The sequence below is a fragment of the Myxine glutinosa genome, chromosome 10 (genome assembly GCF_964187855.1).
Source record: "Myxine glutinosa chromosome 10, kmMyxGlut1.1, whole genome shotgun sequence".
Classification (NCBI taxonomy): Eukaryota; Metazoa; Chordata; class Myxini; order Myxiniformes; family Myxinidae; genus Myxine; species Myxine glutinosa.
The window spans coordinates 18,317,410-18,337,457 of record NC_136270.1 but is presented as its reverse complement, the minus strand read 5'-3'; the positions used below and the strand labels follow the sequence as shown (position 1 = coordinate 18,337,457).

Here is a 20,048-nt window from a genome sequence, read left to right as displayed (position 1 = left end):
CACATGCATCTGACAATACTGTCATGTGCAATGACTTCTTTTTTTTTTGTATACAAGTCGAGGCTCGTGAAAGAGCTAACATTAATCACACAAAAAGTCAAACCGACACATAAAACACAAAATAAGGGGAGCAGTAGACAAGATGGGGAGAGAGGGGGAAGGACACAAACACAACATTTGAGAGCAGGGATATCGAGAGAAATGTGGGAGGGAGAGGGCTTGGGGGGAGGTGGGAGAGGGCTTGGGGGAGGTGGGAGAGGGTTTGGGGGGAGGTGGGAGAGGTAAAAAACATGGACACTGCAAGGACTTCCAGGAAAGAAGTTGGAATTTCAAAAAAAGTGAATCTAGGGTGAATTAGCGGGGGTAGAAAAGATCAAGGTTTTGGATGGGGGAAGATAAGAGATGGTGGTGAACAGCTGTTTTAAAGACCTGGAGGGAGGAGTGGGATTGAAGGGAGCGGGGGAGTTTGTTCCAGAGGCGGGAGAAAAGGGGAATGAAGGAGTGAAGGTGAGCAGAGAGCCCAGATTTTGGCAATTTCACCATCAGAGGGTTGCTGGCAGATCTTGTGCGACCTGTAGGAATATTTGGGGGACAGAGCCCAGAGAGAGCTGGGGGAGCAAGGCCGGAGAGGAGTCGGTAGAAGACAGAAAGACCACCAACCTGCCTGGGGTGAGTGAGTGAAAGGCCCTTGAAAGACTTGACTATGCGAGATGCCAACAAGTTTACGTATTAGGGTCTATGGTCACTGAAATAAGAAGAGGGGGGTTTAGATATTCTACAAATAACACAGAGAGGAAGAATAGCGTTAATGAGGATGTGAGAAATCTGGAAATAAAAAATACAACACAACAACTAAGTTTCACATTATTAAATAATTTAAATTCGGTTTTACTGTTTGTCTGTGAACCATGGAAAGGAACCAAAGTCATTACACAGAAGTAGAATCTTTTTTTACTTCCGCCACCTAAGGTGGACAGAGGTGATGTTTTCACTCTGTCTGTCTGTTTGTCTGTTGGTGAGAAGGATATCTCCAAATTATATGGACGGATTCAGACGAAACTTGGTGGACAAGTTGAGTGTGTAAGAAGGACAATTTGGTTAGATTTTGCTTTAGGTCCGATCCAGATCTGGCGTATCAGTGGATACAAAACATAAGTCGTTCAGCCTTGTAGAGGTATGCTCTCTAACAAGTACCGTTCTAGTTTATATTTGTTACAAAATTATATTACAAATCTTCTTGGCAGACAGAGCGAGCAAGGAGGATGTACAAAGAAGTACCTGGAGGAAAACCATCATGGAGGTAGTTACACTAAGGAGGTAGAGATGGATTGGGCATACACTGACATATGCAAAACAACAAAATCACAAAACGGGAGGCCTGAAGGTCTTAGGAGAGTTGGACGACCTACGGAGACCTGGCAGTGTATGGTGGGAAATAAGCTGAGGGAGCTAGAAACCACCTTGACGGTGATTAGTCAGTGGGTCCAAGAGAGAAAAAGTGTCGTGAGTTCCTCAAGAGGCTCCACATGTCGTCAGGCATGATAAGATCTTAAACAAGCAAGCAAGATAAAGCACAGACATGATGAGCCAAATTCACCCTCCCACCTCCAGTGTCCAAGTTTACCATCAATAAACTCATAGATTAAAACTAGATGGTATTAATAGAATACTTAACCTGCGCAGTCAACTTGGTGTGAGCCAACTCTTCTGTTTTTGAACGTTTCTCTTCTTTTTTTTGATCCAATATGGCTGCCAGACCACGTGAGCAATGACATCATAAATTTATATTCTCCAATATAATTGTTGCATAGATCATGCTCAATAAATTTCAAACTGATCAGACGAAGCGTTGTCCCTGTCGAATTATGACGTCATAATTATGGCACCAATGACGTCATCATTAACAACACCTATTCCCTGTACCACGCCTGTACCACGTGACCTCTGACGTCATAATTATCATTTTAAAAATTCCAGAGGAGGAGCCGCTCATATTCTGAAAATTTCGTGCCAATCGGACTAACAGTTGCAGAGGAATTTTTTTTCATACTGATCAGATCAAGCGTTGTACTTGTCGAATTATGTCGTCATAATTACGGCACCAATGACGTCATCGTTAACAACACCTATTCCCCAAGCAGAGTATTTGACAATGAGCCACGTTTCAATTTTTTTTCCATAGAGCGGTTTCGGAGATATAGAGGTGCAACTTTTTTTCGATTGTTCCAAGATGGAGCCTGTACCACGTGACCTCTGACGTCATAATGGTCATTTTAAAAATTCCAGAGGAGGAGCCGCTCATATTCTGAAAATTTCGTGCCAATCAGACTAACAGTTGCAGAGGAAAAAAATTTCATACTGATCAGATCAAGCGTTGTACTTGTCGAATTATGACGTCATAATTAAGGCACCGATGACATAATCATCAACATATCTTATTCCCCATGGGGAGTACTTGACAATGAGCCATGTTTCCATTTTTCCATTGAGCGGATTGGGAGATATAGAGGTGTGACGTTTTTCCAAGATGGCCTCCGTACCACGTGACCTATGACGTCATAATTATGAATAAAAAATCCTACAGGCGGAGACGCTCCTATGGTAAAATTTCGTGTCAATCGGACCAACGGTTGCCGAGAAAATGAATTTTAAAAATGCAGACACGGCACGCGTACGCACCCGATTGCTTAACTCCGCATTTGGCTTCGCGAGCGCAGGGTAATAACGTGGTGTGGCTAAGGCACAGGCATGATGGCTAAACGTCTTCCCTCCAAGTGTTCACCCAGGGTACCTCCCGATCCATTAAAGGAGACCCCAATTTTCCTGTAAACAAAAAGTGCTTCCAGACCCGTTAGTTTAGACCAAACGACCTTGGGTCGATACCTGCAATAGGAGCGCGTGAGCAGCAGAGAGCAGTAGCGCAGTTACTGATGAAATAGGAGACCCGAGTAGCGTGCAGGCTCGCCATGCGGACACGTGACCACATGATAGCCAACTTGGCAGGGAATGCTGGAATAATGAGACAATGGTGTAGTGTGAAGTTTAAACATCTAATTACGAGTTATAATTGTTGGTGGTTATAGGCCTCCTGCCTCATCGACCGCTAAAGTACAAGCGGTGCTTTTAGGCCTTTAACTTTGGCTCGTCGACCCTTGGACCTGAAACGATGTCAGGTGGCCACGAGTTACCGTGAAACAGGTGAGTTTTTCTCCATTCGTTTACTTATCGGGATCGGTTAGTCCATGGACCCGAGCAAAGGTCACGGTGCACATAAAGATAATTGGGACCAGAAACGGTACGTTGCTGTACCTTTCCAAAACGAATATAATATTTCATCTGAAGAATCAACCTTTTATCTTGTTAGATGTTAGAACACGGATCTATTATTTGAACCTTGTGTAAAGGTCAGGGGATGTGTCCGACGATGCGAAAAGGAATCCAAGGCCTTTGGTTGGTGCTTGAAAGGCGTCTGACGGAGTTTCGTGCCGAAAAAGTTTGAGGAGAAACTGCAATGGCCAATTTCGAGGACCCACGGGTCGTTGCCTTTACCTGGAAGGGACACGTTGTGGACAGTACCTCGGGCATGTCCACCCGGTCCCTGCCAAGGACATCCCGCAGGCCCGCCCGTCCAGGGAAGGGAGGAGGAGGAAGCGCCCATGGCGTGATTATAAAAGGTTGAAAGTCCGTTCGGAGCGGACTCTGGAGTGGTTGTTACAAAGTCGAGTTCGGTCTCCTCAGCAGTTCTCACTCCATTCCCGTTTCCCGTCGCCCTCCTCATCCTCCTCCATGCGCGCCCGGGCCACGGTTCCATGGAGCACGCGGGCCGCATGTACGAGGCTAGTCCGTCGGTCCGGTACGACCCTGGGTCGTGCAAGTTGCGGAGACCCGGCGCTTTCGAGACCAACGCGGGCTCTGGAGCTCAGGTAACGGGGAACGAGGCCGGTGTGAACTCGAGCGGTGGCGTTTCGGACTTTGGGGAGTTCTACGAGAACGAAAGCTCCATCGACCTGTCTGCGTATATCGAACCGAACCTGGAACTTTGTAACGATGAGTACTTCGCGGATATCCTCGCCGGAGGTGCCAAGCACGACGGAAAAGGCTTCGGCTTCGCGTCGCAACAGCAGCCGACCGTCTTGGCATCGCCTCTACATCTCCATCCCCATCAGCACCACCATCCTCACCAGCACCACCATCCTCACGACTCCCAGGCGGAATCGGGTGCCGTGGGGAACCCGAGCTCAGCCGCCGATCACTCGGGCTCCGTGGTTTCCCATTTTGGCGCCTGCGGGCAGCAGCCCTACCTGTTCGAACCGCGTCCCGACTTCCTCTACGGAGGGTCTCCGTTCGCGGGAGAGCCACGGAAGGTGATCGTGAAGCGCGAGTCCGTGCACGACGAGGCTCGCTCAGCGTCGAGGGTGGTCCAAGGGGTCGCTGGCGCCCCCCTACGCCTCCAGGCAGCCGCGTGCGCCCAGACGAACGTCCATCTGACCACGGGATCTTCCGGCGGAGCCACGGCCTCCAGCCCCTCGGCGACGAGGCTTAAGCTCAAGAAGGAGATGGACAAGGGCAGCATGGAGTACCGCATCCGTCGCGAGCGGAACAACATCGCCGTGCGGAAAAGCCGGGACAAGGCGAAACAGCGCTCGGTGGAGACCCAGATCCGGGTCCAGGAGCTCGCTGGGGAGAATGAGCGGCTTCAACGGCGGGTTGAACAGTTGAGCCGACAACTGACCGAGCTTCGGACGCTGTATGGACACCTGTCCGAGCACGGCCTGCTGGCCAAGCCCACGTCCTACCCGTAGCGTGCTGAACCCCGGGAACCCTCTGAGCACATTTAGTACAACATCGGAACGTTTGGCTTGTCGCATTCGACTTTTCGTCCAACGTGTCTCTGATGACTTGAGTGAGGGCTGGTGGTGGACCGATGGTGCCGTAAAAATGACTTGGTTCAAAACCAGGGAATGTTGGAAGAGAACCAGGAGGACTCTCGTGGTGCCAAGTGGACTTTGAGTCGCGTGGCCCGTGGCGCATTCTCTCTATTTTTTTTTTTGCATCATTTCTATCTTTCTCGTCCTCTTTCTGTCCTTGGTTGTCCCTCTTGGACATTTTCTCTTGATGCTTCTGGTTTTCACTTTAAATGTCTTTCACTTGTTTGTCATCATCTAAAAACTTTATCCGTTTTTCAAAACAATCGGTTGACTTTCCTACATTTTGGTTGCTCTACTCGAATTGTCCTGTTGTGTTTGCCATTGGTTTTGACGCCAAGATATGCCAATCCACATAAACTCACAAAATGGTAGGTTTCATGAAAAGATCAAAATTACCATTCTAAATTTACAAGAGCAGTGGTCACTACTACACCCGTGGCCGAATGCGATTAGTTTATATGTTTGTTTGGTAAGCCTGTGGGTTAATGATATTATGTAGTAGATTAGTGGCCTTCTTAGAAGGTATAGATGGGTGATTGGTAGAGATGGGTGATTGGTAGAGATGTGTGATTGGTAGACAAGGGTGATTGGTAGAGAGGTGTGATTGATAGAGTTATGTGATTGGTAGAGACGTGTGATTGGTAGAGAGGTGTGATTGATAGAGATGTGTGGTTGGTAGATAAAGGTGATTGGTAGAGAGGTTTGATTGATAGAGATGTGCGGTTGGTAGAGTTCTGTGATTGGTAGGGAGGGGTGATTGGTAGAGAGGTGAAATCGATAGAGTTGTGTGATTGATAGAGATGTGTGATTGGTAGAGAGGTGTGATTTACATAGTTATGTGATTGTAGAGACATGATTGGTAGCGAGGGGTGATTGGTAGAGAGGTGTGATTGTTATAGTTATGTGATTGATAGAGAGGTGTGATTTACATAGTTATGTGATTGGAAGCGAGGTGTGATTGGTAGGGTTATGTGATTGGTGGAGATGTGTGATTGATAGAGAGGTGTGATTGATATAGTTATGTGATTGATAGAGAGGTGTGATTGATATAGTTATGTGATTGATAGAGAGGTGTGATTTACATAGTTATGTGATTGGAAGCGAGGTGTGATTGGTAGAGTTATGTGATTGGTGGAGATGTGTGATTGACAGAGAGGAGTGATTGATATAGTTATGTGATTGATAGAGAGGTGTGATTTACATAGTTATGTGATTGGAAGCGAGGTGTGATTGGTAGAGTTATGTGATTGGTGGAGATGTGTGATTGACAGAGAGGAGTGATTTATAGAGTTATGTGATTGGTAAAGGTGTGATTGGTAGAGAGGTGTGATTGGTAGAGGGGTGTGATTGGTAGAGATGTATGATTGGTAAAGAGGTGTGATTGGTCGAGATGGGCGATTGGTAGAGGTGTGATTGGTAGAGATGTATGATTGTTCAAATACATCTGAAATTGTTGTTGAAGAATAATGAATCCGTAGAGGCACCCAGTTAAAATTGTTTTAAAATACAGAAAACCAAACTTGATCAGCATATGATATTGAAGGTTAATGCTTACTGATCAATCCTCCCATATTTACACGACCTGTAGATCAATGTACAGTTTTAAGTCATGTGGTCGAAGGTTATTTTGATTTGTCTTTGCATGCTCAGGTACGTTTCAAACACTGGTGGGATTCGTACCATTTGTTCCATTGCTTGTTTTTTTTTTCTCTGTCACTCATCTTTATGCTATATGCTTGGAGACTATACCTGTGTGTGATGGTCATGCACAAAGAAGCTTATGGCACCTGACATTTTCCCTCAATGCACAGTAAGCAAAACAAAGAATGCTTGTAATGAAGTTTTTAAAATTGATTGTAAGATATCTCATCTATTTTAATTTTGTTCATGGAATGGAGTTTTAACTGTACAACTGTTTTCACAAGGAAAGTTTATTCTACTGATTAAAACCAATTGCGTGGTTATACTCACCTGTGACATCTGTATTATTATGACGTACGTGCGAGTCAAATCGAGGATGGCCAAGAAAAGGGACACTTTGGCTTGGTTGGGACCATTGAGGTTGCTTCGCAGTCTCTCTTGGTATACACAAACACAGTACACCAAAATGGTCGTTGAACACACGACCGTGTGGATTAAAGAGGTTTCGTCCTCAGTAACAGTAGGCCTGATCTACCTGGCCTACCAGATTTGAATAATCAGATATGGTAAATCACCTACCCAAGAACAGCATGAGGTGTATGGTAAATTGCCTTGCAAGGTACACAATGAAGTACATGGTAAACCACCTACCTCGAGCAGCGCACATGGTAAACCACCTACCAAGGTACACCATGTCATATGGTAAATCACCTACCAAGGTACACCATGAGATATGGGAAATTGTCTACCAAAGTACACATCGATGTACATGTTAAATCACCTACCAAGGTACACCATGAGATATGGGAAATTGTCTACCAAAGTCCACAATGATGTACGTTGTAAATCACCTACCAAGATACACCATGAGATATGGGAAATTGTCTACCAAAGTACACATCGATGTACATGGTAAATCACCTACCAAGATACACCATAAGACATGGGAAATTGTCTACCAAAGTACACATCGATGTACATGGTAAATCACCTACCAAGATACACCATAAGACATGGGAAATTGTCTTCCAAAGTACACAATGATGTACATTGTAAATCACCTACCAAGGTACACCATGAGATATGGGAAATTGTCTACCAAATCACACTATGATGTACATGGTAAATCACCTACCAAGATGCACCATAAGATATGGGAAATTGTCTACCAAAGTACACAATGATGTACGTTGTAAATCACCTACCAAGATACACCATGAGATATGGGAAATTGTCTACCAAATCACACTATGATGTACATGGTAAATCACCTACCAAGATACACCATAAGATATGGGAAATTGTCTACCAAAGTACACAATGATGTACGTTGTAAATCACCTACCAAGATACACCATGAGATATGGGAAATTGTCTACCAAATCACACTATGATGTACATGGTAAATCACCTACCAAGGTATGCCATGAGAACAATTTGACCATAACTGAGTTTTATTTAAACTAGGTACTTCGGGTTTCAAAAGTTGAGATTTTGTAGACCTCAATTATAGATTCACGCTGATGAGGTGAATACGTATAAAGAGATTCGATCAATAAGTCATTGACAATGATGAGGTGGATACGAAAAAGGAGGGTCGATCAATAAGTCATTGACAATGATGAGGTGGACACGTACAAGGAGGGTCGATCAATAAGTCATTGACAATGATGAGGTGGATACGTGCAAGGAGGGTCGATCAATAAGTCATTGACAATGATGAGGTGGATACGTACAAGGAGGGTCGATCAATAAGTCATTGACAATGATGAGGTGGATACATATAAAGAGATTCGATCAATAAGTCATTGACAATGATGAGGTGGATACGAAAAAGGAGGGTCGATCAATAAGTCATTGACAATGATGAGGTGGACACGTACAAGGAGGGTCGATCAATAAGTCATTGACAATGATGAGGTGAATACGTATAAAGAGATTCGATCAATAAGGCATTGACAATGATGAGGTGGATACGAAAAAGGAGGGTCGATCAATAAGTCATTGACAATGATGAGGTGGACACGTACAAGGAGGGTCGATCAATAAGTCATTGACAATGATGAGGTGGACACGTACAAGGAGGGTCGATCAATAAGTCATTGACAATGATGAGGTGGATACGTACAAGGAGGGTCGATCAATAAGTCATTGACAATGATGAGGTGGATATGTATAAAGAGATTCGATCAATAAGTCATTGACAATGATGAGGTGGATACGAAAAAGGAGGGTCGATCAATAAGTCATTGACAACGATAATGTATTTAAATAGCGTAAATAGGCATACCATGCTGTATTTAAATACCACATATACAACAATAGTGTATTTAAATAGCGTAAATAGGCATACCATACTGTGGCGGACACGATGGCTCGCTGGCGCGGTGACATCATTCCGCGCACCAATGGGGTGTCGGCCACGCCCGAGGGGTAGGCGTGGCCTCGGGATATACACGTGGCTCGCAGCCCCGAGCAAGTCAGTGCTACAGTTTGAGCTTTACAATAAAGACTCTTTTGGTTTTGATCCTACGCGTTGTGGCTTACCTTTTTTGGCAAACAAGTTGTGCGCGTAGCACCGCACTTCACTGGTGACCTCGATTGGTTCAGCCGTCGCTGACCACAGAACGCGCCATGGCCAGCAACGCGGTCACGGGAAAGCTCCCTGAGTTTTGGGAAGCACAGGCCGAGGTATGGTTCGTGCAGGCCGAAGCACAGTTCCAGCTTCGAGGAATAACGGCGGACGAGACGCGTTACTACCACGTGATCGCCGCCCTCGGGACCGGCACAGCCGCCCGAGTCGTGTCCTTCCTGCGGCACCCACCGGCAGAGCACAAGTACAAGGCGCTCAAATGTCTCCTCATCGCCACGTTCGGCCTCACGGAGTTCGAACGGGCGGACCGCCTCCTGGACCTTCCCGAACTCGGCGGCACACGACCATCGGTGCGGATGGATTACATGTTGTCGTTGCTGGGTGACAAAGCCCCGGATTTTTTATTCCGGGCGCTTTTTCTACGCCAGCTACCGGCACAGGTACGCCTCGCGTTGGCCGGTTCCAAAATAGGGGAACCCCGCGCTCTGGCCATCGAGGCCGACAATTATTTCGCGGCTTGTGACACGCGGGCGAGCTTCGGTGCGGCCGTCATGGATCCCGAGGCTGATGCGGCTGCACACCTCGTGGAACCCGAAGCTGATGCGGATGCACACCTCGTGGCTGCCGCCACGCCCCGCCCACCACCACCGCAGCTGCGAAAGCCTCGGCCTCCGCCGCTCCCGCCGCAAGCCTGGTGCCGTTTCCACGCCAGGTTCGGCCACAAGGCTAAGAAGTGTTGCCCGCCGTGCTCGTTTGGCAAGTCGGGAAACGACCGAGCCGGCGCTCGGTAGTGGCCCTGAGCGTCGGCAATTCCGGCAGCCTCTTATTCATCACGGACACCTTGTCCGGGCGCCGTTTCCTCTGCGATACAGGAGCGCAGGTAAGCGTCATCCTAGCCCACACGTCCGACAAGCGAACTGCGGGCCGGGGCCCCGTGTTGCTTGCAGCCAACGGTACACCCATACACACATTCGGGAAGCGCTGCCTCTCCCTGCGGTTCGGAGGGCAGCGCTTTCAATGGTCGTTCGTAACCGCCAGCGTGCCCATGGCATTGCTCGGTGCGGACTTCCTATGTGCAAATGGGTTGTCGGTGGACGTGAAGCACAGACGGCTTGTCCAGGCCGAAACCTTTAACTCGCTCGCTTGTTCGCTGAGCAGCTCGTTGAGCGGCTCACCGAGCGGCTCACCAAGCGGCTTGCTAAACGGTTCCGTCCCGGCGCGTTTGGTTTGTACGCTTCCGGCAGCGGATGACTTTACCCGCCTCCTCGCCAGTTTCCCGGCCCTCACGCGGCCCACCTTCTCAGCGGTGGCCGTCAAGCACGGGGTGGAGCATCACATCCCCACCGTCGGGCCACCGGTCTACGCCCGGGCATGCCGCCTCGAGCCGACGAAGCTCGCGGTGGCGAAAGCGGAGTTCGTTACGCTGGAGCGGCTGGGCATCGTACGGCGCTCCAAGAGCGCTTGGGCATCGCCGCTGCACATCGTGCCGAAGCCCGGCGGGGGATGGCGGCCGTGCAGAGACTACCGCCGCCTCAACGATGCTACCACCCCCGACCGCAACCCGGTCCCTCACATCCAAGACTTTTCCGCCCGGTTGGCGAAAATGTCCCTCTTCTCCAAGGTGGACCTCATCCGTGGATACCACCAGCGCCCCGTCAGGCCGGAGGACATACCGAAGACGGCCGTCATCACACCATTCGGCCTCTTCGAGTTTCTGCGGATGCCCTTCGGGTTGAAGAATGCGGCTCAGGCGTTCCAACGGCTGATGGACAGCGTCTTGTGCGACTTGGACTTAGTTTACGTCTACCTGGACGACATCCTCATAACGCAAGCGCGTCCCGTGAGGAGCACCTCCGCCATCTCCGCACGCTCATCGAACGCCTGGGCCGGCATGGCCTGATCATCAACCCCGCCAAGTGCCAGTTCGGTGTCGCCGAAATCGACTTTTTGGGGCACCGCGTCACCAGGTATGGGGCCATCCCCTTACCGGCCAAGGTGGAGGCGGTCAGGGGGTTTCCGCGTCCCCGCACGATCAAGGGGCTCCAGGAGTTCCTGGGCATGGTGAACTTTTACCACCGTTTCCTGCCCCGCGTCGCCCAGGTCCTGCGCCCCCTGCACGAGGCCCTCCGGGGGAAGCCGGGCAAAGGTGACGTTGCTTGGACCGAGCCGATGGACGCGGCGTTCGCGGGCGCGAAGCTCGCCTTGGCTAACGCCACCATGCTCGCGCACCCGGCGCCCGATGCACCGATCGCCCTCACCACCGACGCGTTGGACTACGCGGTGGGCGCGGTGCACGAGCAATGGGTGAAGGGAGCTTGGCAGCCGCTGGCGTTTTTTAGCCGGCAGCTCCGCCCGCACGAACGGTGGTACAGTACCTTCGACCGCGAGCTCCTCGGGCTTCACCTGGCTGTCCGGCATTTCCGCCATCTGCTCGAGGGCCGTTCGTTCACGGCCTTCGTCGACCACAAGCCCCTGGTCTTCGCGATGGCCAAGGTCGCCGAGCCGTGGTCGGCCCGGCAGCAGCGTCACCTCTCGGCCGTGTCCGAGTACACGACGGACATCCGGCACGTCGCGGGGAAGGACAACCCAGTGGCGGATCGCCTTTCCCGGTTCCGTCGCCCACGCGGTCCACCTCGGGATTGACTATGCCCGGATGGCAGCGGACCAGACCGCCGACCCCGACGTCCAGGCCTTGCGGACCGCCGTCACGGGCCTCCGCATCACCGAGGTGCCGTTCGACGGAGCGGGCACGGCCCTCTTGTGCGACATCTCCCTCGGCCGGCCTCGCCCCATCGTGCCCGCGGGCTGGCAGCGCCGGGTTTTTGACGCTAACCACGGTCTGTCCCACCCGCGCACGAAGGCCTCCCAGAGGCTGGTCGCCGACAAGTTCGTCTGGCATGGCCTCCGGAAGGCCGTCCGCGATTGGGCCAGGACGTGCCTCGTGTGCCAGCGCGCGAAGGTGCACCGCCACACCCAGGCCCCGTTGGCCCCGTTTATGCTTCAGTCACATTTGGCTCGGCGGCCGTAGGGTCTAAAAAATCTACGGCCACTAGCAATTATAGGGCGGCCGCAGTATTTCCACGGTCACACAATGTAGCAGTCACATATGTTTTTATTTTTCGGGTAGCCGCACGGGGTATTTATAAATTGTGGAGACCAAAAACGTGGGCGTGCCGTAAGGTCTTTGATTTGATGTCGCACGGTGACCTTAGGGCGTCCCTGCGGCGGCCATAGAATTTTCAAGGCAGACGCAAGGTAGCCTCAAGGTGCCCGCAAGGCGACCGCAGGGGGGCCCTAAGGCGAACGTGCGGCCAGACGGATGGTAACAAGTGGGTATATATACCAGTTCTTTTTCATATGTATAACAGCACTTACAGTTGTCATGGCTACGGCTTGTCGAATTGCTACGGCCAACCTAGAAATGAAAAAAGTTCTAACTCCGCGCTATAATTCCACAGCGACCCCTACGGCCTGTAAAAGATAGCCATACACCCTAGGGCCACCCTGAGGCCACCTCAGAAACTCTGCGGCCACCGCACGTTTCTGTCAATTTAGGGGGGGGGTACGGCCGCCGTATCCTAGCCGTAGAGCAAATGTGACGGAGGAGTTACTGTGCCCGAACGTTGGTTCGACCACGTTCACGTGGACTTGGTGGGACCTCTGCCCCCCTCGCGGGGTTTCACCTACGTCCTCACCATGGTGGACCGCACCACCCGGTGGCCGGAGGCCGTGCCTTTGGCGGCGATGACGGCGGCGGATGTCACGCAGGCGTTCATCGCCACCTGGGTTGCCCGGTTCGGCGCCCCCTCGGACATCTCATCCGACCGCGGCCCCCAGTTCACCTCGGAGCTCTGGGGGGCGGTAGCGCGGGGGCTCGGCGTCCACCTGCACCGCACCACGGCCTACCACCCCCAGGCCAATGGCCTGTGCGAGCGCTTCCATCGCTCCTTGAAGGCCACGCTCCGGGCCACCCTCCGCGACGGCGGCTGGGTCGACAGGCTCCCCTGGGTCCTACTGGGCCTCAGGACGGCGCCCAAGGACGGCCTGCGCGCATCCGCGGCGGAGTTGGTCTTCCGACAACCGCTGCGGGTGCCGGGTGAGTTCCTCCCCGACTCCTCGGCACCATGGTCCGCGGCGCAGCAGCGCTCCGCACTGCAGGAGACCGCCCAGAGGTTCGCCCCGGTGCCGACGGCGCACCATGGGTGCCCGCCAACGCACGTCGCCCCGGAGCTTCGTACGGCGGAGTACATTTTCGTCCGCCACGACACCCACCGGACACCGCTGCGACCCCCGTATGACGGGCCCTTCCGCGTGCTGGAGACCGGGGCGAAGCATTTCACCCTGGACATTGGCGGTACTCCTGACCTCGTTTCCGTGGACCGCCTCAAGCCGGCCCACCTTGACGTGGACCACCCCCCGCAAGCGGCTTGGCCCCCGCGTCGGGGCCGCCCCCCGGCGGGCGGACCCCCGGGACCGCCCAGCCCCGCCGGCAAGCCACCCCCCTGTCCTGCACCCATCCCAGATGCCGCCAGAGGCATCCCAGATGGCATCCCAAATGCCGCCAGCTGCCAGAGGGCGCTTCGGCCGGGTCATCCGTTTGCCCCGCAAACTGACCCTTCAGGTGCGCGGGAATTTTGGGGGGGGGGGGGGCGGGCGCGTGTGGCGCACACGATGGCTCGCTGGCACGGTGACATCATTCCGCGCACCAATGGGGTGTCGGCCACGCCCGAGGGGTAGGCGTGGCCTCGGGATATACACGGGGCTCGCAGCCCCGAGCAAGTCAGTGCTACAATTTGAGCTTCACAATAAAGACTCTTTTGGTTTTGATCGTACGCGTTGTGGCTTACCTTTTTTGGCAAACAAGTTGTGCGTGTAGCACCGCACCGCACCGCACTAACATTAGTGTATTTAAATAGCGTATATAGGCATACCATACTGTATTTAAATACCGTATATACAACAATAGTGTATTTAAATAGCGTTTATAGGCATACCATGCTGTATTTAAATACCATATATACAACAATAGTGTATTTAAATAGCGTAAATAGGCATACCATACTGTATTTAAATACCGTATATACAACAATAGTGTATTTAAATAGCGTATATAGGCATACCATACTGTATTTAAATACCGTATATACAACAGTAGTGTATTTAAATAGCGTATATAGGCATACCATACTGTATTTAAATACCATATATACAACAATAGTGTATTTAAATAGCGTATATAGGCATACCATACTGTATTTAAATACCATATATACAACAATAGCGTATTAAAATAGCGTATTAGGCATACCACACTGTATTTAAATACCATATATACAACAATAGTGTATTTAAATAGCGTATTAGGCATACCATACTGTATTTAAATACCATATATACAACAATAGTGTATTTAAATAGCGTATATAGGCATACCATACTGTATTTAAATACCATATATACAACAATAGCGTATTTAAATAGCGTATATATAGGCATACCATACTGTATTTGAATACTGTATATACAACAATAGTGTATATAAATAGCGTACATAGGCATACCATACTGTATTTGAATACCGTATATACAACAGTAGTGTATTTAAATAGCGTATATCGGCATACCATACTGTATTTAAATACCGTATATACAACAGTAGTGTATTTAAATAGCGTATATATAGGCATACCATACTGTATTTAAATACCGTATATACAACAATAGTGTATTTAAATAGCGTATATATAGGCATACCATACTGTATTTAAATACCGTATATACAACAGTAGTGTATTTAAATAGCATATATAGGCATACCATGCTGTATTTAAATACCATATATACAACAATAGTGTATTTAAATAGCGTATATAGGCATACCATACTGTATTTAAATACCGTATATACAACAGTAGTGTATTTAAATAGCATATATAGGCATACCATGCTGTATTTAAATACCATATATACAACAATAGTGTATTTAAATAGCGTAAATAGGCATACCATGCTGTATTTAAATACCGTATATACAACAGTAGTGTATTTAAATAGCGTAAATAGGCATACCATGCTGTATTTAAATACCGTATATACAACAATAGTGTATTTAAATAGCGTATATAGGCATACCATACTGTATTTAAATACCGTATATACAACAGTAGTGTATTTAAATACCATATATACAACAATAGTGTATTTAAATAGCGTATATAGGCATACCATACTGTATTTAAATACCGTATATACAACAGTAGTGTATTTAAATAGCATATATAGGCATACCATGCTGTATTTAAATACCATATATACAACAATAGTGTATTTAAATAGCGTAAATAGGCATACCATGCTGTATTTAAATACCGTATATACAACAATAATGTATTTAAATAGCGTAAATAGGCATACCATACTGTATTTAAATACCGTATATACAACAATAATGTATTTAAATAGCGTATATAGGCATACCATACTGAAGGAGATGCGCTCCAACGCGAGTCGAAAGAATTGATGCGACCAAAGACGGAATTCGTCCGAGTTGCTTAATTGAAACAAAACAGCTCAGGTATTCTGACAAGCCCGTTTATCGGGCAGCAATATATATACACATTTATGTCGGGAAGTTTGCCCGGCAAAAGCTATACCGGGCATGCCCGGGTGTCAAGGGCGAGCCTTGGAAAGGCGAGTCTGGACCTGCCCGGGCGTGTTTGGCTGCGGCCTGGCAAGTCGAGGCTGGGCGTGCCCGGGCGCTCTGGACGAGCACTGGAAAGGCGAGAGCGGGCATGCCCGGACGCTCTGGGCGAGCCCTGGAAAGGCGATAGCGGGCATGCCCGGACGCTCTGGGCGAGCCCTGGAAAGGCGATAGCGGGCGTGCCCGGACGCTCTGGGCGAGCCCTGGAAAGGCGATAGCGGGCATGCCCGGACGCTCTGGGCGAGCCCTGGAAAGGCGATAGCGGGCGTGCCCGGACGCTCTGGGCGAGCCCTGGAAAGGCGATAGCGGGCGTGCCCGGACGCTCTGGGCGAGCCCTGGAAAGGCGAAAGCGGGCATGCCCGGACGCTCTGGACGAGCACTGGAAAGGCGATAGCGGGCATGCCCGGACACTCTGGGCGAGCCCTGGAAAGGCGATAGCGGGCATGCCCGGGAAAGACGAGACCGGGCGTGCCTGGGAACAGTGAGTCCGGGCATGCCCGGGAGAGGCGCGTCTGGCCGTGTTCTGGCCGGTGCAAGGTGATTGTGTGCATCCAGCGGTAACCGCTACACACGCCCCTCCAGAATCGACCTGCACCGGCAGGGTCAATTTAAGGGGGGTCCGGATGACCCGGCCGAAGCGACCCCTGGAGGGTCGTGGGGAGGGGTCCGACATGGTGGTGGGTGGTCGAGCGGGGGGAACTGTGGACGGGGGGCGGCCTCGCCGCGGAGGAAGGGCCAACCGTGGTGGTCGGTCGACGTCCATCGTCCATGTGCGCCGGTTTGAGGCGGTCCACAGAGATCCGGTCCGACCGGCCGCCAACGTCGACGACAAAGGACTTGTCGCCCCGTCGCAGGACCCGGAAGGGCCCGTCGTACGGCGGCCAGAGTGGTCCCCGGTGCGCGTCATGATGCACAAAGACGTACTCCGCTGTGCGAAGCGCCGGGGGGACGTAGGACTGGGGGCCACCGTGGCAGGACGTTGGCACGGGGGCAAATCGGCGGGCAGCCTCCTGGAGGTCCGAGCGCTGGTGTGCGGCGGACCAGGGACTGGTACCGTCGGGCACGAACTCGCCCGGGACGCGGAGCGGCTGGCCGTAGACGAGCTCGGCGGCGGACGCCCGGAGGTCCTCCTTGGGGGCCGTGCAGAGGCCCAAAAGGACCCACGGCAGCCGGTCGGTCCAACCGTCGTCCTGAAGGCCGGCCATGAGTGCGGTCTTCATGGAGTGGTGAAACCGCTCGCACAACCCGTTGGCTTGGGGGTGGTAGGCCGTGGTGCAGTGCAGCGTGACCCCCAACGAGCGGGCGACCGCGCCCCAAAGTTCGGACGTGAACTGTGGGCCGCGGTCGGACGAGATGTCCGCCGGTGCGCCGAAGCGCGCGACCCAGGTGGCGATGAACGCCTGCGCCACGTCGGCGGTGGTGGTGGAGGTGAGGGGCACGGCCTCCGGCCACCTGGTGGTCCTGTCCACCATGGTGAGCAGGTGGGTGAACCCCCGCGATGGGGGCAGGGGACCCACCAGGTCCACGTGGACGTGGTCGAAACGCCGTGCAGGCACGGTGAAAGGTGCCAGCGGGGCCTGGGTGTGGCGGTGGACCTTGGCCCGCTGGCAGGCCGTGCAGGCATTGGCCCAGTCGCGGACATTCCGTCGAAGGCCGTGCCAGACGAAACGCACCGACACCAGCTTCTGAGAAGCTTTCCGGCCCGGGTGAGAAAGGCCGTGGATGGAGGCGAAGATGCGGCACTGCCAGGAAACGGGCACGATGGGGCGAGGCTGGCCCTGGGAGACGTCGCAGAGCAGGACGGTGCCCGCGAAGGGGATGTCGGCCAGGCGGAGGCCCGTGTCCGCCGCCCGGAGGGCCTGCACCGAGGTGTCGGTGGTCTGGTCGGCCGCCATGAGCGCGAAGTCCACGCCGAGATGGACCGCGTTCGCGCTGGCCCGAGAAAGACAGTCGGCCACAGCGTTGTCTTTGCCGGCGACGTGCCGGATGTCCGTGGTGAATTCCGACACGGCGGAGAGGTGGCGCTGCTGGCGGGCCGACCACGGCTCCGTGACTTTGGCCATTGCGTAGACCAACGGCTTGTGGTCGACGAAAGCCGTGAACGGGCGGCCCTCCAGGAGGTGTCGGAAATGGCGAACGGCCAGGAATAGACCGAGCAGCTCACGGTCGAACGTGCTGTATTTTAACTCGTTCGGCCGGAGCTGCCGGCTGAAAAAAGCGAGTGGCTGCCAAACCCCGTCCACCCATTGTTCATGGACGGTGCCCACCGCGTAGTTGGAGGCGTCCATAGTGAGGGCGATGGGCGCGTTGAGCACCGGGTGAGCCAGCAGTGTTGCGTCGGCGAGGGCCCGTTTTGCGCTCGCGAAGGCCGCGTCCATGGCCGCGGACCAAATGATGTCATGCTTGGCCGGCTTGCCCCGGAGGGCCTCGTAAAGGGGCCGCATGAGCTGAGCAGCGCGGGGCACGAATCGGTGATAAAAATTCACCATGCCGAGGAACTCTTGTAGGGCGTTGATGGAACGGGGACGCGGGAACGTGGTGATGGCCTCGACCTTGGTCGGCAGCGGCACGGCCCCGGTCTTGGTGATGCGGTGGCCCAAAAAGTCAACGGTCGTCGTGCCGAAGTGGCATTTGGCCGGGTTGACAATTAAGCCGTGCTCGCTGAGGCGACCGAACAGTGTTCGGAGGTGGAGGAGGTGCTCGGCACGGGACGTGCTGGCGACGAGGATGTCGTCCAGATAGACGAAAAGAAATGGCAGGTCGCGCAGCATGCCGTCCATTAAGCGCTGGAACGCCTGGGCCGCGTTCTTGAGGCCAAACGGCATCCTCAAAAATTCAAACAGGCCGAACGGCGTGATGACGGCCGTCTTCGGGACGTCGGCCGCCCGGACAGGTACCTGGTGGTATCCCCGTATCAGGTCAATTTTGGAAAATATGACCCGTCCCGCCAAACGGGCGGAAAAGTCCTGGATGTGCGGGATCAGGTACCTGTCGGGGGTGGTAGCGTCGTTGAGGCGGCGGTAGTCACCACACGGGCGCCATCCGCCCCCCGGCTTTGGCACGATGTGCAGTGGTGAGGCCCACGCGCTATTGGAGCGCCGCACGATGCCGAGGTGCTCCAACGCGTCGAACTCGGCCTTTGCCACGACGAGCTTGGCCGGGTCGAGGCGACGGGCCCTGGCGTAGACCGGCGGGCCCGTAGTGGGTATGTGGTGCTCAATCCCATGCCGCACTGCGATGGCCGAAAACGTCGGCCGTGTGAGGGCCGGGAATTCCGCGAGCAGGCGAGCGAACTCGTTCGCCGTCGGGAGGGCGCACGCCAGTTCGGTCGGCGCGGAGCTGCTCATCATGCACGCCATGGAGCTGAAGGTCTCGGCGTTGACAAGGCGACGACGTTTGACGTCGACCAGCAGCCCGTGCGCGCAGAGGAAGTCGGCGCCCAGCAAAGCCATGGGGACGCAGGCGGTCACAAAGGTCCACTGAAAGCGCTGGCTGCCGAAGCAGAGGGTGACGTTGCGCGGGCCGAAAGTGCGTATGGCCGAGCCATTAGCAGCGACCAAAGAGGGGCCGCAAACGGCGTCCCGCCTGTCCTGCTCGGAGGCGGGTATGACGCTCAGTTGGGCACCGGTGTCACAAAGGAAACGCCGCCCGGACGCTTTGTCCCGAATAAAAAGCAAGTTGCCCGAGTGGCTGGCGCTCATGGCTGGGAATGAACGCTGGCCCGGCCATTTCCCGACTTGCCGAAAGTGCACGGGGGTCGGCACGCCCGAGCCTTGTGTCCGAACCTGGCGTGGTAATAACACCACGCCTGGTCAGGTGGAGGCCCCGCCGTCGTGTCGGAAGCGGTCGGTGCGGCGTGGCGGCCGCCAGTTTCACCGGCAGTTCGGCCTCCAACCGCGCAGGGCGCTCGGGCGTCGTGGGCGTCGCCTCGGACGGCGGCAGGCTCCAGGTAGCCGCGCCGATGTGTTGGCCCGCCGAGGAGATCTTATCGGCTTCCCTGGCGAGGGCGCGGGGATCGGTGATCAACGTGCCAGCCAGGGCGAGGCGTACCGGGTGAGGCAGCTGGCGAAGGAACAACTCGCGGAACAGAAAATCCGGAGAGTGCTCACCGAGCAACGAGAGCATATAGTCCATGCGCTCGGACGGGCGCGTGTCGCCGAGCTCGGGCAGGTCGAGCAGGCGCCAT

General features: G+C 53.1%; 1 protein-coding gene and 1 long non-coding RNA gene across 3 annotated transcripts in view; both read left to right on the top strand.

Annotated features, from left to right (window-relative positions):
* The first annotated feature begins 2,919 nt into the window (after positions 1-2,919).
* LOC144893995 (uncharacterized) overlaps positions 2,920-20,048 on the top strand; it is a 68,774-nt gene continuing 51,645 nt past the window's right edge. Inside the window, exon 1 of the long non-coding RNA XR_013624677.1 lies at positions 2,920-3,198. This is a non-coding gene — a long non-coding RNA (uncharacterized LOC144893995). The remainder of the gene's footprint in view (positions 3,199-20,048) is intronic.
* Positions 3,586-6,894, top strand: LOC137434202 (CCAAT/enhancer-binding protein epsilon). Of its 2 annotated transcripts, none has more exons than XM_078785390.1 (2): positions 3,586-5,846; positions 5,966-6,894. In XM_078785390.1, exon 1 carries the CDS (start codon positions 3,810-3,812, stop codon positions 4,800-4,802), a length of 993 nt encoding a protein of 330 aa, XP_078641516.1. In that variant the 5' UTR covers positions 3,586-3,809; the 3' UTR covers positions 4,803-5,846; positions 5,966-6,894. The 2 variants fall into 2 exon arrangements, with proteins under 2 accessions (XP_078641516.1, XP_078641515.1); XM_078785389.1 differs by having other exon boundaries at positions 5,932-6,894.